Genomic DNA, 23,428 nt, shown 5'->3' on the forward strand with positions numbered 1-23,428 from the left:
AAAGCAGAATAAAAATATTTATTTTTAAAAAAGCCTTGGAGAACGAGGAAGAGATCTTGGACCTGGTAGTGAAGGTGTAGGCACCCGAGGCGCTGCACAAGAGGTGGGCGGAAAGATTTGAGGACCTGGAGAATAGGTTGAGGAGGAAGAATCTTCGGATTCTGGGTCTCCCTGAAGGAGTGGAGGGGCCCGATGCCGGGGCATATGTGAGCACGATGCTCAATTCGCTGATGGGCGCGGGAGCCTTCTCGAGGCCCCTGGAGCTAGATGGGGCGCACCGGGTCCTGGCAAGGAGACCCAAGGCCAACGAGCCGCCACGGGCTGTAGTGGTGAGGTTTCACCGCTTTATGGACAGAGAGTGTGTCTTGAGATGGGCCAAGAAAGAGCAGAGCAGCAGGTGGGAGAACACGGAGATCCGAATCTACCAGGACTGGAGTGCAGAGGTGGCCAAGAGAGCTGGCTTTAATCGGGCTAAGGCGGTGCTCCATCGGAAAGGGGTGAAGTTCGGTATGCTGCAGCCAGCGCGATTGTGGGTCACATTCCAGGATCGGCACCACTATTTTGAAACAGCTGAGGAGGCTTGGAGCTTTATACAGACTGAAAAGTTGGACTCAAATTGGGGGTTTGTTGTTGGGGGGTGGGGATGTTTGCTGTATATATGGTTTCAACTACGTGTAGGGAATGTTCCCTTGGTTGGGTGCTGGATGGGGATGGGTGAAGGGATTTGATGAGGAAACTGTGGGAGAGTGTGGGCGTCGGTGTTGGAGGGAGGGGAGGCCCGGGGATGGGGAATTGAGGTAAGGCCGCAAAAGGAGCTGCGCCAGAGGGGGCGGGGCCGGCTGAGGAAAGCGCGGGCTTTTTCCCGCGCTAGGGAAGGACGGAGGTGGGGGTCGGAGGGCGGTACTGGAGAGGAGCACACACTGACTGCAGGGAGGAGGGGGAGGGGGGATTCCCACACTGGGGGGGTCGATGGGAAGGCGGGAGAGGCCGGGATCAGCAGGAGTCAGCTGACTTACGGGAGTTATGGGGGGAGCAAAAGAGCTAGATATGGATCTAGCGGGGGGAGGGGGAGTATAGGGTTGCTGCTGCATTGGCCAAAAGGGAACTGGAAATAGGAGAGGTGGTCGGGACGGGGGTCCGCCGCCTGGGGGACTGGAGGGTGCGGGAGGCGCGGGCACGTGACTGGCCTAGAAAAGGAGATGGCTAGTCGGCGGGGGGGGGGGGGGGTGAGCAGCCCCCCAATCCGGCTGATAACTGGAATGTGAGGGGCCTGAATGGGCCGGTGAAGAGGGCCCGAGTGTTCGCGCACTTAAAGGGACTGAAGGCAGACGTGGTCATGCTTCAGGAGACACATTTGAAGGTGGCAGATCAGATCAGGCTGAGAAAGGGATGGGTAGGACAGGTATTCCATGCGGGGCTGGGTGCGAAGAACAGAGGGGTTGCAATACTGGTGGGGAAGCGGGTGTTGTTTGAGGCAAAGAATATTGTAGTGGATAATGGAGGTCGATACGTGATGGTGAGCGGTAGGTTGCAGGGGGTACGGGTGGTACTGTAAACGTATACGCCCCGAACTGGGATGATGCCGGATTTATGAAGCGCATGCTGGGTCGGATTCCGGATCAGGAGGTAGGAAGCTTGATAATGGGGGGAGATTTCAACACGGTGCTGGATCCAGCATTGGATCGCTCTAGGTCCAAGACGGGGAAGAGGCCGGCTGCGGCCAAGGTGCTTAGGGGGTTTATGGACCAGGTGGGGGGAGTGGATCCATGGAGGTTTGCCAGGCCCCTGGCCAGGGAATTTTCATTCTTTTCCCATGGACATAGAGCCTACTCCCGGATAGATTTTTTTGTTCTGAGTAGGGCGCTAATCCCGCAAGTGGAGGGAACGGAGTATTCGGCCATAGCCATCTCAGACCACGCCCCGCACTGGGTGGAGCTGGAGTTAGGAGAGGAGACGGATCAGCGCCCGTTGTGGCGTCTTGATGTGGGATTATTGGCGGATGAGGTGGTGTGCGGGAGGGTGCATCGAGAAATATTTGGAGGTCAATGACAACGGAGAGGTGCAGGTGGGGGTAGTTTGGGAGGCGTTGAAGGCGGTGGTCAGGGGAGAGTTAATCTCCATCAGGGCCCACAGGGAGAAGAGAGCGGGCAGGGAGAGGTTGGTGGGGGTGATCTTAAGGGTGGACAGGAGATATGCAGAGGCCCCCGAGGAGGGACTACTCAGGGAGCGGTGAAGCCTCCAGACGGAGTTTGACCTGTTGACCACAGGGAAAGCAGAGGCACAGTGGAGGAAAGCACAGGGGGCGACGTACGAGTCTGGGAGAAAGGGAGCCGGATGCTGGCACACCAGCTTCGTAAGAGGGAGGCAGCGAGGGAGATAGGTGGAGTTAAGGATAGCGGGGGGAATACGGTGCGGAATGCGGTGAGAGTAAATGAGATATTCAAGGACTTCTATGAGGAGCTGTACAGATCTGAGCCCCCAGCGGGGGAAGAGGGGATGCGACGATTTTTGGATCAACTGAGGTTCCCGAGGGTGGAGGAGCAGGAGGTGGCAGGTTTAGGGGCGCCAATTGAGTTGGAGGAGCTGGTTAAAGGATTGGGGAACCTGCAGGCGGGGAAGGCCCCAGGGCCAGATGGGTTCCCAGTCGAGTTTTGTAGGAAATATGTGGACCTGCTAAGCCCGTTGCTAGTGAGGACTTACAATGAGGCAAGGGCGGGGGGGGGGGGGGGGGACCTGCCCCCGACAATGTCCGGCGCCCAGATTTCTCTGATCCTGAAGCGGGACAAGGACCCACTGCGATGTGGGTCGTATAGACCGATCTCGCTCCTCAATGTGGATGCTAAGTTGTTGGCAAAAGTGCTGGCTACGAGAATTGGGGAGCATAAGATGGAAACAGGAACTGTCAGGGATAGGCACAATTGAGATGTGGAACTTGTTCAAGGAGCAAATACTGCGTGTCCTTGATATGTATGTCCCTGTCAGGCAGGGAGAAAATGGTCGAGTGAGGGAACCATGGTTTACAAAAGATGTTGAATGTCTTGTCAAGAGGAAGAAAGGGGCTTATGTAAGGATGAGAAAACAAGGTTCAGTTCGGGCACTTGAGGGATACAAGATAGCTAGGAAGGAGCTCAATAAAGGGCTTAGGAGAGCTAGGAGGGGGCATGAGAAGTCGTTGGCGGGTAGGATCAAGGAAAACCCCAAGGCTTTTTACACTTGAGGAATAAAAGAATGACCAAGGTGAAGTTAGGGCCGGTCAAGGACAGTAGTGGGAACGTGTGCATGGAGTCTGAAGATATAGGAGGCCCTAAATGAATACTTTTCTTCAGTGTTCACAAAGCAGAGGGGCCATGTTGTTGAGGAGGATAGAGGATAGTGTGATACAGGCTGGTAGGCTGGAGAGGTAGATATTCGGAAGGAAGATGTGTTAGAAATTTTGAGAAGCCTGAGGATAGTTAAGTCCCCTGGGCCTGATGGGATATATCCTAGGATTCTTTGAGAGGCAAGGGATGAGATTGCAGAGCCGTTGGCTTTGATCTTTATGTCCTCACTGTCTACAGGAATAGTGCCAGAAGACTCAAGGGAGGCGAATGTTGTCCACTTGTTCAAGAAAGGGAATAGGTATAACCCTGGGAATTATAGGCCTGTTAGTCTCACTTCGGTCATAGGTAAATTATTGGAAAGGGTCCTGAGGGATAGGATTTATGATCATTTGGAAAGATACAGCTTAATCCAGGATAGTCAGCACGGATTTGTGAGGGCTAAGTCTTGCCTCACAAGTTTGATTGTATTCTTTGAGGAGGTAACTAAGTACATAGATGAAGGTAGAGCAGTTGATGTATACATGGATTTTAGTAAGGCGTTTGATAAGGTGCCTAATGGTCGGCTCATGCAGAAAGTAAGGAGGTATGGCATAGAGGGAAATTTGGCCGATTGGTTCAGTAACTGGCTATCACATAGAAGACAGAGGGTGGTGGTAGATGGTAAATTTTCATCCTGGAGCCCAGTCACCAGCGGTGCACTACAGGGATCAGTGCTGGGTCCTCTGCTATTTATGATTTTTATCAATGACTTGGATGATGGAGTTGAAGGTTGGGTTAGTAAATTTTACTGATGACACCAAGATTGGTGGAGTAGTGGATAATGTGGAGGGCTGTTGTAGGCTGCAAAGATACATTGATAGGATGCAGAGCAGGGCTGAAAAGTGGCAGGTGGAGTTTAACCCTGATAAGTGTGAGGTGATTAATTTTGGTAGGACAAATTTGAATGCGGATTACAAGGTTAACGGCAGGGTTCTGAAGAACGTGGAGGAGATCGCGGAGTTCATGTCCATAGATCTCTGGAGGTTGCCACCCAAGTGGAGAGAGCCGTGAAGAAAACCAATCGTGTGTTAGCATTTATTAACAGGGGGATTGAGTTTAAGAGCCGTGAGGTTATGCTGCAACTGTACAAGACCTTGGTTAGACCAGATTTGGAGTATTGTGTGCAGTTCTGGTCACCTCATTATAGGAAGGATTGGAAAGGGTGCAAAGAAGATTTACCAGGATGCTGCCTGGATTGGAGGGTAGATCTTATGAGGAAAGGTTGAGGGAGCTAGGGCTTTTCTCATTGGAGCGAAGGAGGATGAGAGGTGACTTAATTGAGCTGTACAAGATGATGAGAGGGATAAAGTGGGCGTTCAGCGACTTTTTCCTCGGGTGGATGTAGCTGTTACAAGGGGGGCATAACTATAAGGTTCATGATGGAAGATATAGGAGGGATGTCAGAGGTAGGTTCTTTACTCAGAGAGTGGTTGGGGCGTGGAACGCATTCCCAGCTATGGTAGTGGAGTCGGACACTTTAGGAACTTTCAAGCGGTTATTGGATAGGCATGTGGAGTGCCCTAGAATGATTGGGAGTAGGTTGATTTGATCTTAGTTTCAGACTAGTTTGGCACAACATCGTGGGCCGAAGGGCTTATACTGTGCTGTACAGTTCTATGTTCTAAGTTTTGCAATAAACTGAATCTCAACCTACCACTGGACCCGGATTCTTATTAGAAAATAAGAGATCCCACACACCAAAGTCATTAATCACAAAACCCAAGTTGAGCTCAAATAAAGGGAAGTGTCAGGTGGAAAACTGAACTGTTGATTGGATTTTAAAAATGCTTCATACCATTGAAATGTTAGTGGAAATATAAAGCTGATAAATGTGATATTAGTCGGTTATTGAAAAGGATCCATAAAATCAAAGCAAACCATCAGGCGAGCTGGAATGGCCTGATGGCGGAGGTGTAGTTGACGTGAAAACATTAATACAGATGTCCAATACAAAGGGATGGATAACATAGTCTCAGCCAATAGCTGTGGGACTGCTTCCCTATGGATATTCTGCCTTGCTAGCTGCTGACCATATGCTGTAAAAATGCATAGCGAACTCACTATAACAAGTCATCAAGATTCCCAGCATATGTGCTCCAAGAACCATGAGGCCAGGTTATTCCAGTGTAAGGAGTTCACGGAAGGCGGAATACGTGTAGTTTTTAGAAACTGGTAGAACAGAATTTTGAAAGCAGGCAGAGAATGAGAACTGCCCCATCTAGTGATGTAACCTCAGGTGAACTAATGAGAATGATGGCTTTTGACTTCCGGTTGCGGCTAAGCCTAGGTAGGTCGCACGTTCGGCAGCTCCCGCCAAGAACGGACTTTTGGGCTCTCTAGAGCCCCAACGGCAATTGTTCAACGGCTTCCAGTGTGGGAAGGTGACAGCAAGGTCACCCCCGGCAGTATATGGATTGGACCAGGAGTGGAGCGGTGAAAAAAGTGATCTTGGAGCAACGAAAAGTGAGGGGGAGGAAAAACAAGATGGCGGCGGGTGGAGACCAAGCAGCAAGGGCGCAGTGGTCACAGGAGCAGCAGGGGTTTCTTAGACGCTGCTTTGAGGAGCTGAAGACCGAAATGCTGGCGCCAATGAAGGCGGCGATTGAGAAGCTAGTGGAGACCCAGAAGGCCCAAGGGGCAGCGATTCGAGAGGTGCGGCAAAAAGCCTCGGAGAACGATGACGAGATCTTGGGCCTGGCAGTGAAGGTGGAGGCGCACAAGGCGCTGCACAAGAGGTGGGCGGAAAGATTTGAGGACCTGGAGAATAGGTCAAGGAGGAAGAATCTTCGGATTCTGGGTCTCCCTGAGGGAGTGGAGGGCTGATGGGCGCGGAGCCTTCCCGAGGCCTCTGGAGCTAGATGGAGCTCACTGGGTCCTAGCAAGGAGACCCAAGGCCAACGAGCCGCCAAGGGCTGTAGTGGTGAGGTTTCACCGCTTTATGGACAGAGAGAGTGTCCTGAGATGGGCCAAGAAAGAGCGGAGCAGTAGGTGGGAGAATACGGAGATTCGAATGGCGGCTAAGAAAAGAGCTGGTTTTAATCGGGCCAAGGCAGTGCTCCATCGAAAGGGGGTGAAGTTCTGTATGCTGCAGCCAGCGCGACTGTGGGTCACGTTCAAGGATCGACACCACTACTTTGAAACGCCTGATGACATGGAGCTTCATACGGACTGAAAAGTTGGACTCGGGTTGAGGGTTTGGTGTGGGGGGATGTTTGTTGTGTTTGCTACGTTTGGGGAATGTTCTTTTTGTCAGGGTGCTGGGTGGGGATGGGTGAAGGGACTTGATGGGGAGACTGTGGGAGAGTGTGCGCATTGGTGCTGGAGGGGCAGACCCCCACGAAGGAAGAGGGGGAGTGGAGGCCCGGGGAGGGGAATTGGGATAAGGCCGCAAAAGGAGCTGCTCCAGAGGGGGCGGGGCCAGCTCAGGAAAGCACGGGCTTTTTCCCGCGCTAGAGAAGGACGGGGGTGGTGGGGGGGGGTGCTGGAGGGGGGCGCACATTGACTGCCAGGGAGGGGGAGGGAGGATTCTCACACTGGAGGGGGTTGATGGAATGGCAGGAGGGGCCGGGGTCAGCAGGAGTCAGCTGACTTACGGGAGTGTTATGGGGAAGCAAAGGGGCTAGATGTGGATCTAGCGGGGAGAGGGGGAATAGGGTTGCTGCTGCATTGGCCAAAGGGGAGCTGGAAGTAGGAGAGGTGGTCAGGGCGGGGGTCCGCCGTCTGAGGGACTGGAGGGTGCGGGAGGCGCGGACACGTGACTGGCCCAGAAAAGGAGATGGCTAGTCGGCGGGGGTGAGCAGCCCCCCAATCCGGCTGATAACTTGGAATGTGAGGGGCCTCAACGGGCCGGTCAAGAGGGCCCGGGTGTTCGCGCACTTAAAGGGACTGAAGGCAGACGTGGTTATGCTTCAGGAGACGCATTTGAAGGTGGCAGATCAGGTTAGGCTGAGAAAGGGATGGGTAGGACAGGTGTTCCATTCGGGACTGGATGCGAAGAACAGAGGGGTTGCAATACTAGTGGGGAAGCGGGTGTCATTTGAGGCAATGAATACTGTAGTGGATAGTGGAGGTCGATATGTGATGGTGAGCGGTAGGCTGCAGGGGGTTCGGGTGGTACTGGTAAATGTATATGCTCCGAATTGGGATGATGCCGGATTTATGAAGCGCATGCTGGGTCGGATTCCGGACCTGGAGGTAGGAAGCTTGATAGCTTGATAATGGGGGGGGGGGGGGGGGGGGGGATTTCAACACGGTGCTGGACCCAGCATTGGATCGCTCTCGGTCCAGAACGGGGATGAGGCCGGCTGCGGCCGAGGTGTTTAGGGGATTTATGGACCAGGTGGGAGGAGTGGACCCATGGAGATTTGACAGGCACAAAGCCAGGGAATTTTCATTCTTTTCCCACGTCCATGGAGCCTACTCCCGGATAGATTGTTTTGTTCTGAGCAGGACGCTAATCCCGAAAGTGGAGGGAACGGAGTACTCGGTCATAGCCATCTCAGACCACGCCTCGCACTGGGTGGAGCTGGAGTTGGGGGAGGAGAGGGACCAGCGTCCGTTGTGGCGCCTGGATGTGGGACTGTTGGCGGATGAGGTGGTGTGTGGGCAGGTGCGGGGGTGCATTGAAAGATATTTGGAGGCCAACGACAACGGGGAGGTGCAGGTGGGGGTAGTCTGGGAGGCGCTGAAGGCGGTGGTTAGGGGAGAGCTAATCTCCATTAGGGCCCATAGGGAGAAGAGAGAGGGGAGGGAGAGGGAGAGGTTGGTGGGGGGGATTTTAAGGGTGAATAGGAGATATGCAGAGGCCCCCGAGGAGGGGCTACTCAGGGAGCGACGGAATCTCCAGACGGAGTTCGACCTGTTGACACAAGGAAAGCAGAGGCACATTGGAGGAAAGCGCACGGGGCGATGTATGAGTATGGGGAGAAGGCGATTTGGATGCTGGTAAAAGGGAGGCAGCGAGGGAGATAGGTGGAATTAAGGATAGAGGGGGGAATACGGTGCGGAGTGCGGTGAGAATAAATGAGGTATTTAGGGACTTTTATACGGATTTGTACAGATCTGAGCCCCCAGCGGGGGAAGAGGGAATACGGCGATTCTTGGATCAGCTGAGGTTCCCGAGGGTGGAGGAGCAGGAGGTGGCTGGTTTAGGGGCGCCAATAGGGCTGGAGGAGCTGGTCAAAGGATTGGGGAGCATGCAGGCGGTGAAGGCCCCGGGGCCAGACGGGTTCCCGGTCGAGTTTTATCGGAAGTATGCGGATCTGCTCGGCCCGTTGCTAGTGAGGACTTTCAATGAGGCTAGGGAGGGGGGGGGCCTTGCCCCCGACAATGTCCGGGGCGCTGATCTCTCTGATCCTGAAGCGGGACAAGGACCCACTGCAGTGTGGGTCGTATAGACCGATATCGCTCCTTAATGTGGATGCTAAGTTGCTGGCAAAAGTGCTGGCTACGAGAATTGAGGACTGTGTCCCGGGGGTAATTCATGAGGACCAGACGGGGTTCGTAAAGAGCAGACAGCTAAATACTAACGTGCGGAGGCTCCTCAACGTGCTTATGATGTCCTTGGTGGAGGGAGAAGCGGAGGTAGTGGCAGCTATGGACGCGGAGAAGGCTTTCGACCGGGTGGAGTGGGAGTATCTTTGGGAAGTGTTGCGGAGGTTTGGGTTCGGGGAGGGGTGTATCGGCTGGGTCAGATTGTTATATAGAGCCCCGGTGGCAAGCGTGGCTACAAATCGGCAGAGGCCGGAGTACGTTCGGCTGTACCGAGGGACGAGGCAGGGGTGCCCCCTGTCCCCCTTGCTGTTTGCACTGGCAATTGAGCCCTTGGCCATGGCACTAAGGGAGTCCAGGAAATGGAGGGGACTGGTCTGAGGGGGAGAGGAACATCGGGTGTCGCTATATGCGGATGACCTGTTGCTGTATGTGGCAGACCCAGTGGAGTGGATGGCGGAGGTCATGCAGATCCTAAGGGAGTTTGGGGACTTCTCGGGGTATAAATTGAATGTAGGGAAAAGTGAGCTATTTGTGGTGCATCCAGGGGACCAGAGAAGGGGGATAGACGACCTGCCACTGAAAAGAGCGGAAAGGAGCTTTCGGTACTTAGGGATCCAGGTGGCTGGGAGTTGGGGGGCCCTGCACAAACCCAATTTGACGCGGTTGGTGGAGCAGATGGAGGAGGATTTCAAAAGATGGGATGTGCTGCCATTCTCGCTGGCGGGCAGGGTGCAGTCGGTTAAAATGGTGGTCCTCCCGAGGTTTCTATTTGTGTTCCAGTGCCTTCCCATTATGATTCCCAAGGCCTTTTTCAAGCGGGTAAGCAGGAGCATCATGGGTTTCGTGTGGGCAAATAAGATCCCGAGAGTAAAGAGGGTGTTTCTGGAGCGGGGTAGGGACGGTTGGGGGGGGCGGGCGGGCGGCTGGCTCTGCCGAATTTGTGCGGATACTATTGGGCAGCCAATGTGGCGATGATCCGTAAGTGGGTAATGGAGGGAGAGGGGGCGGCATGGAAGAGGTTGGAGATGGCGTCCTGTGTGGGCACGAGCCTGAGGGCACTGGTGACGGCACCGTTGCCGCTCTCGCCAACAAGGTACACCACGAGTCCGGTGGTGGCGGCAACGCTGAAGATCTGGGAGCAGTGGAGGCGACACAGGGGCGAGGTGGGAGCCTCGGTTGGGTCCCCGATTCGGGAGAATCATCGGTTCGTCCCGGGAAGGATGAATGGGGGATTTCGGAGCTGGCATCGGGCAGGGATTAGGAGAATAGGGGACATGTTCATAGATGGGACGTTTGCGAGCCTAGGGGCGCTGGAGGAGAAGTTTGGGTTACCCCCGGGGAATGCTTTTAGGTATATGCAAGTGAGGGCGTTTGTGAGACAGCAGGTGAGGGAATTCTCGCTGCTCCCGGCACAGGGGACCCAGGACAGGGTGATTTTGGGTGTATGGGTTGGAGAGGGCAGGGTCTCGGCGATCTACCAAGGGCTGAAAGAAGAGGAGGAGGCCGCGGTAGAGGAGCTGAAGGGCAAGTGGGAGGAGGAGCTTGGGGAGGAGATAGATGAGGGTCTGTGGGCTGATGCCCTGAGTCGGGTTAATTCTTCCTCCTCTTGCGCCAGGCTCAGCCTGATACAATTCAAGGTTGTTCACAGAGCACATATGACAGGCGCCAGGATGAGTAGGTTCTTTGGGGTGGAAGACAGGTGTGGGAGGTGCTCGGAGAGTCCGGCAAATCACGTCCACATGTTCTGGTCGTGCCCGGCACTGGAGGGGTTTTGGAGGGGTCTTGCGAGGACTATGTCCAAGGTGGTGAAAGTTCAGGAGGCGGAAGAGGCCGGTATCCTGGCCTTTGCGTCCCTGGTAGCCCGGCGGAGGATCTTGTTATTATGGAAGGACGCAAAGCCCCCCAGTGTGGAAGCCTGGATAAATGACATGGCAGAGTTCATTAAGCTGGAGAGGATAAAGTTTGCCTTACGAGGGTCTGTGCAACCGTTCCTAGGCTATCTCGCGGAGCGTTAGGTCAGCAGCAGCAGCAACCCTACGGGGGGAGGGGGGAGAGAATGTGTGGGGGGGGGGGGGGGGGGCGCTTCCCCTACGAGTACCTTTAAATGTCATATGGGGGGGGGGGTCTATTGTACATGGGGAAACCCAATGTAAATGTTTTGTACAATGTTAATTGTTGTGTTTGCGTTTCTTTTATCTTCTGTTATTGGGGGGGGCGGGGTTTTGTCAAAACGTTTGTTGGAAAACTGGAATAAACATTTTTTTTTTTAAAAAGAGAATGATTGCTTTTTGGAAGTGGGGATACCTTACATCAAAAGAACAGTGGCAGAATCATATGGGGGTCACAGAGCAATTCTCATCCATTGTTTACATCTAAGTGAAAGGAAATTTGATGGGCATATAAGATTTCCAAGTTAATTATGCTGCAAGATCACAACAAGGTGAATTTCTTAATAGAACAACTTCTTACATGTCCATCCCCCTCCCCAGAAATGATGGTAATATTCAATATGTATGTGAAACCTGCATGAAAAACATTGGGTGTGCCCTCAACAAGAGATCTGTGCTGCCATGTTGGTATTTAGGAACAGCAACTCATTTCTGGCTTCCCAGATGCAGAAAGATAAAGTAGATCTTGTAAAAAGGGGGGGGGGGGGGGAGAATAGGCAGATATTCTTGTGTAAAAAAAAACTATTTCATAACTGCTACAATGAGTTTATCTTCTTGAATCTTGATTTTCTTTCTAGTGTAGAATATGGCATAAATCCCCATTACACTAAACTGAATCCAGATAGAAAAGCGTCTGAATGTAAGAATTCAAAAGCATTGATAACGCCCAAATTAAAAGGGTATGAACACTGTTAGGGAGACACCATAATCCAAATCATGGAGTTTAACACTTTAAATTGTCAGAATATTTAAATAAATTATGCACAAGCCTTAAAGATTTGAACTTGATGCTTACCTTTCCTGAAAGTTGTGCTGAGATTTGAGAACCTGGCTCTGCATCATCAGCCTCCTTCGTTTCACTTTTGTTGAAGTGCCCAACTTCCATATCTGGTTCCAATTCCATCTCCATATCATCCTCTCGGTCACCAGTTTCAGACGTGGCCTTCACTGATTCATCAGATGCCAATAGGAAGTCTTCTGCTCCATCTTCTTCGTCATTTTCAGTGTCTGGGGAAGGGCTACCTTGTGACTTTAAGTTTGCAGTATTTTCTCCTTCCATCTGTTTGGGATTTTTGTTTTCCTCTTGTGAAGGAGAGCCCACCTGCGTACTTTCAAGGCCTGTTTCCATTGAATTCGTGGATTTATCTTGAGCCTTTCTCTTATTGCTGGGCGATCGTGCACTTTTAGAAGGACTGAGAGAACGACCCCTTTTCCTGAAATCAAATTCACAAAATTATGAAATGAGTATCAGATATTTCAAAAAGTACCACCATTAGTGTTTTCCTAAAGAAAAAGGGCAGAGTTTTGAATAAACTGTTTGTATCAGTGATTACTTGGCTTACAAGCCCCTGATTTTAGCTGGTATTAAGAGAACAGATTTGCCAACAGAGGGAAATTAATGAAATCCAATACACAATTGGCTTTCATGCATTCACTGTCAGTTGGTAACATTGCCAGAAGCCAAGTAGCAGGTCTCACTTGTACCTTCAGTTAATGATCACTCATGGTATTAGGAAAATAATTAAATATAAAACAAAAATATACTCATTCATCTGCAAACCTGGGTTTGAATCTACTCGCGATTGATTACAATCTCTTTGTACTCCTGTCATAAGACTGCAGCATCAAATTACAACACTGGCAGGTTGATATCGCTTTGAATTCAAAGTTAAGTTGACCATAATTATGGGCTAATTAGTAATCGCACACATTAACTCTCAAGATTTAGTACCCCACCAGGGGCTGTCACCCCGACTCATGTGTGTTTAATCAGCTGATATACAAATAGATGCCTTGATGTTCCATGAGAGCTCAGTGCTCGAAGGTCAGTAATAAATCTATTAATTAATCTGAAAAAAATTGGTGGGTAAGTAAGGGAGTGGAGAGTTGCACCAATTTTTAACGGTCTTTAATTTTTTCTCTGCTTTCCACATGCTGTAATCAATCTGTGATGGCTGTCACCAAACCCACAAGTCTTCACCAAAGATGCCCTAAAATTAGCAACAGAGATGCATACAACAATGCTGCTTTTGTTATCTCTGCTTCATTGCTAATATTCCAGTGTCAAACTACCATCATACTCCAAAATGCCATTTACAAAAATCTTACACTAGATATTTATAAAGGTAAATTTCACTTCCAGTTGCGGCGATGCGGAGCTAAGCCGCACGTTTTGGTAGCTCCCACGATAACGGACTTTCGGGCTCTCCAGAGGAGCCCCAACGGAACTTTTTTGATTTGATCCCGTGTGGGAAGGTGCAGTAAGGTCCTTACGGTATATGGCCGAGATCAGCGGTGGAGCGGCAAGAAAAGAGGCTCTGGAGCAGCGGCAAAAACGAGGGGGGGGAAGCAAGATGGCGGAGGGCGGAGACCGAGCAGCATGGGGGCCGGACCAGCAGGAGTTCCTTAAGCGCTGTGTGGAGGAGCTTAAAAAGGAGGTGCTGGCGCCAATGCTGTTGGCAATCGAGGGGCTGAAGGAGACCCAGAAGACCCAGGTGGTGGAGCTTCGTGAGGTGAAAGATAAAATGAATGATAATGAGGACGAGATCCTGGGCCTGGCGGTAAAAATGGAGGCGCACGAGGCGGTGCACAGGAGGTGGGCCGAGAGAATCGAGGTCCTGGAGAACAGGTCGAGGAGGAAGAACCTCCGGATTCTGGGTCTTCCCAAAGGAGTGGAGGGAGCTGATGCCGGGGCGTATGTGAGTATGATGCGCCATTCGCTGATGGGAGCGGAGGCCTCTCCGACCCCCCTGGGGTTGGAAGGGGCTCGCCGGGTCCTGGCGAGGAGACCCAAGGCTGATGAGCCGCCACGGGCGATAATGGCAAGGTTCCATCGCTTCGCGGACAAAGAAAGTGTGCTGAGATGGGCCAAGAAGGTGCGGAGCAGTAGATGGGGGAACGCGGTGATCCAAGTTTACCAGGATTGGAGCGCAGAGGTGGCAAGGAGGAGAGCTGGCTTCAACCGGGCCAAGGCGGTGTTGCATAAAAAAAGAGTCAGGTTCGGCATGCTGCAGCCTGCGCGACTGTGGGTCACTTATCAGGACCGACACCATTATTTTGAAATGCCAGAAGAGGCTTGGACCTTTATTCAGACGGAAAAACTGACTCGAACTGAGGGAATGTGGTTGTGGGGGGAGATGTTGGTTGTATATGGGGTTGTAAATAGGGGTAAAGAATACTTCATGTGTGGGATGATGGATGGGGATGTGGGTAGAGTTCTGGTTAAAATTCCTAAAATTCCTTTTTGCTTTTCTGTAGACGAGATGATGATATGGGCGTCGGTGCTGGAGGGAGGTGAGACTCGGGGATGAGGGAACTGGGATAATGGCCGCAACAGGAGCTGCGCCACAGGGGGCGGGGCTGGATCAGGACTCCGGCAGATCTTAAGGGTGGACAGGAGCTATGCAGAGGCTCCTGATGAGGGACTACTCAGGGAGAGACAAAGTCTCCAGACGGAGTTCGACCTGTTGCCCACAGGGGAGGCAGAGGCACAGTGGAGGAAGGCACAGGGGGCGATATATGAATATGGGGAGAAGGCGAGTCGGATGCTGGCACATCAGCTCCGTAAGAGGATGGCAGTGAGGGAAATAGGCGGAGTCAAAGATGGCAGGGGAACTACGGTGCGGAGTGCGGGGAAAGTGAATGAGGCTTTTAAGACCTTTTATGAGGAGCTGTATAGATCCCAGCCCCCAGGGGGAAAAGAGGGGATGCGGCGATTCTTGGACCAATTGAGGTTCCCAAGGGTGGAGGAGGAGGAGGTGGCTGGTTTGGGGGCGCCAATTGGGGTGGAGGAGCTGGTTAAAGGACTGGGGAGCATGCAGGCAGGGAAGGCCCCGGGGCCGGATGGGTTCCCGGTGGAGTTTTATAGGAAGTATGTAGACCTGTTAACCCCGTTGCTGGTAAGGACCTTCAATGAAGCAAGGGAGGTCGGAATGTCGGAGGCGACGATCTCTTTGATCTTGAAGCGGGATAAGGACCCACTGCAATGAGGGTCGTATAGACCGATCTCGCTCCTTAACATAGATGCCCCCTGTCTCCTCTGCTGTTTGCATTAGCAATTGAACCTTTGGCCATGGCGTTAAGAGAGTCCGGGAAATGGAAGGGGGTGGTTTGAGGGGGAGAGGAACATCGAGTGTCGCTGTACGCAGACGACCTGGTTCTGTATGTGGCGGATCCAGTGGAGGGGATGGTTGAGGTCATGCAGATCCTACGGGAGTTTGGAGACTTTTCGGGCTACAAGCTCAATGTGGGAAAGAGTGAGCTCTTTGTGATCCATCCGGGGGACCAGGGAAGAGGGATAGACGATTCAAGATAGGGTGATTTTGGGCGTATGGGTCGGAGAGGACAAGGTGTCGGCGATATACCAGGAGATGAAAGAAGAGGGGGAGGCTTTGGTAGAGGAGCTGAAGGGTAAATGGGAAGAGGAGTTGGGGGAGGAGATTGAGGAGGGGCTATGGGCTGATGCCCTAAGTAGGGTTAATTCTTCTTCCTCGTGTGCCAGGCTTAGCCTGATACAATTTAAGGTGGTTCATAGAGCGCACTTGACGGGGGCGAGGCTGAGTAGGTTCTTTGGGGGGGGGGGGGGGGGGGGGGGGAGGACAGATGTGGGAGGTGCTCAGGAAGTCCGGCGAACCATGTCCATATGTTTTGGTCATGCCCGGCACTGGAGGGGTTCTGGAGGGGAGTTGCGGGAACAGTATCTAAGGTGGTGAAAGTCCGGGTCAAGCCAAGCTGGGGGCTAGCACTATTTGGAGTAGTGGACGAACTGGGAGTGCAGGAGGCGAAAGAGGCCGGCATTCTGGCCTTTGCGTCCCTAGTAGCCCAGCGAAGGATCTTGCTAATGTGGAAGGAGGTGAAGCCCCCCAGCATGGAGGCCTGGATAAATGATATGGCAGGGTTTATCAAGTTGGAGGATAAAGTTTGCCTTGAGAGGGTCTGCGCAGGGGTTCTACAGGCGGTGGCAACCGTTCCTAGACCATCTCACAGAGCGTTAGATGAAGGTCGGACAGCAGCAACAGCAACCCAGGAGGGGATTTTGGGGGTGGGGGGGTTCTCTGGGAGGTATTTGAACAAGAAAACACATGAATGATCCGGAAACTGGCATGTACGGGAATAATCCAATGTACAAAGTTCTGTATCTTCTTATTGACTTGCCATGTTCATGTCTTGCCACGCGAGCTTTCTTTCTTTTCTTTGTTACGGAGGGGGGGGGGTTATTTGTATGGTGGAAAATATTGTTGAAAAATTCTTAATAAAAACGTATTTTAAAAAAAAAGTAAAGGTAAATTTCTAAATTAATACCTAAATAATCAGAAGTTATTTAAAATGCAGCTCAATTACATTTCCTTAACTGTCCGTCAAACAAGTTTAAATAATTCTCAATGAGTTACTATTAAAACCTAGCCGACATAGATCAATCGAACTGTTGCATATTTAAATACACAGCTTACCGGGTTTCTCGTTCTCTGTTTCTTAACAGCTCATCAACTCCTTTACCTTGTTTCTAAAAGAAGAAATAAAATATCAATTCCTCTATTGTCACCAGAGTTAATTCTTGAAGCAGGCAGAGAACTCTTAAAGTACAATACTAACACCTTTATTTAGACGAAGAGGGACCTGCACAGTGGCACAGTGATTAGCACTGCTGCCTCACGGCGCCGAGGACCTGGGTCACTGTCCATGTGGAGCTTGCCTCGTGTCTGTGTGAGTTTCACCCCCACAACCCAAGGATGTGCAGGTTAGATGGATTGGCCACACTAAATTGCCCCTTAATTGGAAAAAAATAATTGGGTACTGCAAATTTATTTCCCCCAAAACAATTTGGATGTAGAGGCTTTCACGCTAGATAATTTAAATAACTTGCTTGTTAAGAGTATCACAAAGTACACCATAATTCTACTACTACACACCAAACCCAGCAGCAAGCTCCACATTTGTATGAGGAGGTCAATATGTATGTAGGTCAATTGTTCTGGTACACGATTTGAATATCTACTTCCAATTATTTAGCTATTTAAATTACTAGTCAATGCTGCCTAGCAATACTATTTATTGGGAAAGTGTTGGTTCTGCTCATTGGCAGCAGTTGCATGGCTTGGTTGAAGCAAACTATGCCACGGTGGCAATGCAAATTGAAAATGTATTTTTGTGTGTCAGCAGAACAGTCTGATTTTGCTAATCCAAATGTCAAAGTTACAACCATATCCAACTACTCACTGGCCTCAATCCTAATAATTACAATTTAACATTAACCATATGACTTACCCTCAATACTAGATTTCTGTATTTTTGAGACAAATATACTTTCAGCTCTCTGCCATGGAACATTAGAGGTATTTTCTTGAACTTTTCAATCATGGACATTGCCAGTTGGTGTGTTTCCATTTCCAGAAAAACCTGTCATTGAAACAAAGGATCATTAGAGAACTGTAACTAAGACCTGAAACTCAAGAGGATTCAGCATCACAGCAGAAATAGATTACTTATTTATTACAGGCAGCCATATAATCAATCTTTGAAAGATGTTCACTTATAGTTAGGAATGGCCATCTACCTTACCAGGGAAAATAGTATTAACACCATCTTTCCAAGGAAATATATCTCTGGGCAGCGGGCATCTTTCTCCCATTGTTAGTTCATAGTCTTAATATAAAACATTTGAATCCTTTATTGATTTGCACTTCTGTTACTATTTTTGTCTTTAGGCTTATTACTATATGATACAATAATCCTTAGAAAAGATTAAAATATTTACTAACAATCAATTGTGCATAATCAATTGTGAATAATCAGTTCTTAAATCTAACAAGCATCATGCCTTTATAATGCACCTCGAGAAACAATTAATTCTCACCTCACTTAAAATGCTTAAGCTTTTACATGTCTTTGATTATTCATCGTACAATGCATGGCTCAGTTGTAGATCTGAATAATTAGTTCTATTGTTCCTACTTTTGGAGCAACGTTGATGTCATACCACGTCAATATAGATACTCTTCCATAGTTCAATGTATCTATTTTTGCCTAAAAATTCAAATAAACTTTTACTCCCTCCCACCCCCATTTTCTGCTTGTGTTGTGATGTCAATATTTCAACTTGATACTTTTTTAAAAATTAATTTACGGGATGTGGACATTGCTGGTTAGGCCAGCATTTATTGCCCATCCCTAGTTGCCCTTCAGAAGGTGGTAGTGAGTTGCTTTCTTGAACCGCAGCAGTTCTTCAGGTGTAGGTACATCCACTGTGCTGTTAGGGAGGGAGTTCCAGGATTTTGTCCCAGCAACAGCAAGGAATGGCGATATATTTCCAAGTCAGGGTGGTGAGTGACTTGGCGGGAAATCTCCAGGTGGTGGGCTTCCCAGGTATCTAATGGTTTTATCCTTCTAGATGGTAGTGGACTTGGGTTTAGAAGGTGCTGTCGATGGAACCTTGGTGAGTTACTGCAGTGCATCTTGCAGATGGTACATATGGCTGCCACTGTTCATCAGTGGTGGAGGGTTTGAATGTTTGTGGGAGGAGGAGCAATCAAGCGGGCTGCTTTGTCCTGGATGATGTCGAGCTTCTTGAGTGTTGCACTCATCCAGGCAAGTGGAGAGCATTCCATTACACTCCTGACTTGTGCCTTGTAGATGGTTGACAGGCTTTGGGGGGTCAGGAGGCGAGTTACTCATCGTAAGATTCCTAGCCTTTGACCTGCCCTGGTAGCCACAGCATTAATGTGGCTAGTCCAGTTCAATTTCTGATCAATGGTAACCCCCAGGATGTTGATTGTGAGGGATTCAGTGAAGGTAATGCCACTGAATGCCATGGGGCGATAGTTAGATCCTCTCTTGTAGGAGATGGCCATTGCTTGACACTTGTGTGGCACAAATGTAACTTGACACTTGTCAGCCCAAGCCTGGACGTTGTCCAGGTCTTGCTGCATTTGAACACGGACTGCTTCATTATTTGAAGAGTCGCGAATTCTTCATATATCCTTTTTGCCAATAATCTAAATACAAATCTTGTAGCAGCGAAGCTATTTTCTGTGATGTTGCAATAGGTAGTGCAGATGAGTGAATCAACTACCGATGGCTCAAAAGTAAAAGAGGGAGAGGGTTGGATGGAGCACCTCCCATGGCACATGATAGCACCATCAGAACCTCCTACAAATTGCATGCCTATCCTGACTTGGGATGCATTTAGCTACTTATGGGAGTGGGCGTCCTGATAACCAACACATCTTGTAAGATCCAACCAGACCTCAAGAGGCAACACGATTAGGATCCTACCCACAATTGATGGGACCAGGCCTCACACACCTAAGTAAATATGAAACCCGCTCCCAGCATCTACCAGCGTCCCCAGAGAGACCCCAGCCAGCACCGTTCAGTACTGGCCCATATTTGAGGAACAGCACCCTGATGGGATTGAAGGCGGATAAATCCCCAGGGCCTGAGAATCTGTATCCCAGAGTGCTTAAGGAGGTGGCTCTGGAAATATGGGGTACCACAGGGATCGGTGCTGGGACCCCCAGCTATTCACAATATATATTAATGATCAGGATGAGGGAACAAAATGTAACATCTCTAAGTTTGCAGATGATACCAAATTAGGTGGGAGGGTGAATTGTGACGAGGATGCAGGAATCCTACAGCAAGACCTGGACAGGTTGGGCGAGTGGGCAAACCAATGGCAGATGCAGTATAATTTGGATAAGTGTGAGGTTATTCATTTTGGAAGCAAAAACAGGAAAGCAGATTACTACCTGAATGGTTATAAATTGGGAGAGGGGAGTGTGCAGCGGGACCTGGGTGTCCTTGTGCACCATTAACTGACGGTAAGCATGCATGTGCAGCAGGCGGTAAAGAAGGCTAATGGTATGTTGGCCTTCATTGCAAGAGGTTTTGAGTATAGAAGCAGAGATGTGTTGCTACAATTGTACAAGGCCTTGGTGAGGCCACACTTGGGAGTATTGCGTGCAGTTTTGGTCTCCTCTGAGGAAGGATGTTCTTGCTCTCAAGGGAGTGCAGCGAAGGTTTACCAGACTTTAGAGAGGGTGCAGAAGAAATTTACCAGAACGTTGCCTGGTATGGAGGGCATTAGCTTTGAGGAGCGGTTGAATAAACTCGGTTTGTTCTCACTGGAACGCCGGAGGTTGAGGGGGGATCTCATAGAGACTCATAAAATTCTAACAGGACTAGACAGGGTAGATGCAGGGAAGATGTTACCAATGATGGGTGTGTCCAGAACCAGGAGTCACAGCCTGAGGATTCAGGGTAAACCATTTCGGACAGAGATAAGGAGACACTTCTTCACACAAAGAGTGGTGAGCCTGTGGAATGCATTACCACAGGAAGTAGTTGATGCTAAAACTTTGAATATATTCAAGAGGTGGCTGGATATAGCACTTGGGGAGAATGGGATCAAAGGCTATGGGGAGAAAGCACGATTAGGCTATTGAGTTGGATAATCAGCCATGATCGTGATGAATGGCGGAGCAGGCTCGAGGGGCCAAAAGGCCTCCTCCTGCTCCTATCATCTATGTATCTATGTACCACGACCAAGTCAGGGCCGAAGGAGGGCCAATCCCACAAGGACGGCGGAGAGGTGCAGGGCGGGTATGATGGGGCCTCCAGAAGGTTGGGGTGAGGTTTGAAGGGTGTAGGTCCTGGAAAGGGGACGTAGTGAAAGGGGGCACGGGAAGGCCTGAAAAGGGGAGCCCTCAGCAACCCCATAAGCGGGGTGTCATCACTTGGGGACGGGGGTAGTGCCCATGTGCGTGTGTGCATGCATGGGGGGGTGACACATTGCCCACGGGTATGGGACCCTTAAGAGTCTCTGACGAGCCGATCTGGCCAGCGAGTTCAGCTCCCCAGTGATGAAAATAATTCTACGCCTGGGCTAGCCCGGTGAGAAACTCCCCAGGCCTAAAAAAGTGACTAAGCGTGGTCAGATAGCGGTGGGGAACTCGCCGACAGAGCCGGGTAGAAACTCCCGGCAAAACCAGCCACAAATTACATTTAGAAACTTTTCCTTTAGATCATGTCCATTGGCTTTCACATTGTTCACCATCTATTACTGTCAAGACTGTGGACCAATACATTTGTGTAAAATCACCAAAGTGACCTCAGCATTCAATGCAGTTAGTGCACATAAAACAGGGTGAAGCCCATCATAACAAAAGAACATTACCTTGTTGGATTATGTACATGCAAATGAAGCAAGGGACAAACCATTTTCCAACATGACCTGTTTTAACTAACCACACCTTTCGCAAGGGGAATTAGGATAAGCAACTAATGCTGACCTTGCCAGCGATGCTCGCATCCCATGAAAGAACATATAGTTAAAAAAACGTGAAAATTAATTTGATCCCAGATGCCAATAAAAAAACAGCAATAAAGCAGCATAGTATAATTCAGTATATAATTGAAGTTTACATATTACACATCACATACATCATTTAAATACAAAAACCTGCATTATTAAAATCCTTTGCAAAAATATTTTAATTACTCTTGTAGGTTTCAAAAGTCAAGCTCTCCATACTTCCTGCCAAAAGACTCGGTGAAGCACGCTCCCCCCTCCCCAAACCTCACCGTCCAGATTGTGATCAGCCCCCTTTCCCTGCACTACACACATGCCCCGCTTCCCAATCCCCCACACTCACTCACTCGACAGCCTCTCTTCCCAACTCTTCACCCCCACTCACTGATTCACTCATCAACCCAAAACTCAACACCTTCCCCACCCCACCACTACTCAAAGCAGCCCTTCTTCCCAAACCACACGGAAATTCAGGCTCCACTGCTCCCCTTCCACATCTGGACCCTCACAGAAACTCAAGACTCTGATTCCCTTCCCCCTCCCTCCAAATTCAACGGCGACGTGGGCTCCACAGATTCCCCTCCACATCAACCTGCCAGCTCCCGCAGCTCGACCAAATGGCCAGCAGCAGAGTGCACTCTCCCGGTGGGAGAGTGACAGCATCTGGGTGCAGGCTGGTGTGCGGCAACAACCCCGGACTTGCTCTCAGCATTATTTTTGAGAAAAATGTTCTGGGATTTCTGAGGCTCTCTCCTCCCAGTGTTGGCGAGGTAGAAGTAAGAAACAAATTAAAAGGACAAAACTTCCTAATCCGAAAGTCAGAATTCCACCAAACAATGCGTGTTTCTCCTCCCAGTAAGAACCTAGTCAGTGTTAAAACCTGAATAGCCAAACAAATCCTGAGTTAAAATAAATGCTAAATAAATTTAAATGATTGCAACTGTCAAATCCCAACAGAACAAAGAAGCAAAATCAAGGAACTTGCAACACAGTAACTCTTTACAGATAGCCTGAAAGTGAACAAGGCGAGTCCTGTATCATTTGGATCATACAGTACAGCATTTATTAAAATCTTACAACCATTGAAATGCCAACAAGTCACACACCAGCATTTATTTGGAGGCTATTGTTTAAAAAAAGCCATCTCTAAAATAAAGTACAGCAATATACAGTCCCATTAATTTAATTGTCTTTATTACTCAGTCGTAAAATATTTCACATTATTGTGAACATTTTGAATTCTACAGTACCTGATTCTTAACTCTCATCAGTAGATAGTTGGTCACTTTTCCAAAGGGAATACCAAGGCATACAATTTCTGAATCAGTGTAGCCAACAGAAGGTAAATTGCTGATGTGGACCACCCGGCTGCGTTCTTCACCTTCTTTGCCCTGAAAATAAAAGAGTGGAAAATAACATTATTTAAACTACACAACACCCAGCACCTTAACTGTTTTGCTACTTAACAGGAAGGGAGCAATCACAATGTTGGGCATATAATTACAGGACCCCCAACTGCCAGCAAGAGATAGAGGAGCAGACAGGTAGAGAGATTTTGGATAGGTGTAAAAGTAACAGGGCTGTTGTGGTAGGGGATTTTAACTTCCACCATATTGACTGGGACTCACTTAGTGCTATGGGCTTAGATGGGGCAGAGTTTGTAAGGTGTATCCAGGAAGGCTTCTTGATGCAATATGGAGATAGTCCAACTAGGGAAGGGGCAGTACTGGACCTGGTATTGGGAATGAGCCGGGACAGGTGGTTGAGGTTTCAGTAGGGGAACCTTTTGGGAGTAGGGACCACAATTCCATAAGTTTTAGGGTACTTTTGGATAGGGATGAGGGTAACCTTGATGCTAAATTGGGGAAAGGCAAATTCCGATAACATTAGACAGGAATGAAGAATTTGGATTGGGTGCGGCTGTTGGAGGTAAATCAACATCGGACATGTGGGAGTCTTTCAAGCTACAGTTGATTAGGGTTCAGGAAAGTCCTGTTCCTGGCTTCCGGATGCGACCATGGAGTGGTCGCACATTTGGTGGCTCCCACTCGTGGCGGTTTTTTCTGACCTTTTCCCCGGTTAACAGGTGGATACGAGGT

The 23,428-nt window shown here is 49.7% G+C and overlaps 1 protein-coding gene across 3 annotated transcripts in view; it reads right to left on the bottom strand.

Moving 5' to 3' along the window:
- Positions 1-23,428, bottom strand: part of LOC140426800 (matrin-3-like) — a 169,514-nt gene that overhangs the window by 21,548 nt on the left and 124,538 nt on the right. For all 3 annotated transcript variants that reach the window (XM_072511987.1, XM_072511988.1, XM_072511986.1), the window contains exons 9-12: positions 22,580-22,720; positions 17,285-17,416; positions 16,471-16,523; positions 11,817-12,234 (exon numbers count right to left, since the gene is read on the bottom strand). In XM_072511987.1, coding sequence (XP_072368088.1) covers positions 11,817-12,234; positions 16,471-16,523; positions 17,285-17,416; positions 22,580-22,720 — 744 coding nt within the window. The remainder of the gene's footprint in view (positions 1-11,816; positions 12,235-16,470; positions 16,524-17,284; positions 17,417-22,579; positions 22,721-23,428) is intronic.

Source organism: Scyliorhinus torazame, chromosome 7, assembly GCF_047496885.1.
Source record: "Scyliorhinus torazame isolate Kashiwa2021f chromosome 7, sScyTor2.1, whole genome shotgun sequence".
In the NCBI taxonomy this organism is placed as follows: domain Eukaryota; kingdom Metazoa; phylum Chordata; class Chondrichthyes; order Carcharhiniformes; family Scyliorhinidae; genus Scyliorhinus; species Scyliorhinus torazame.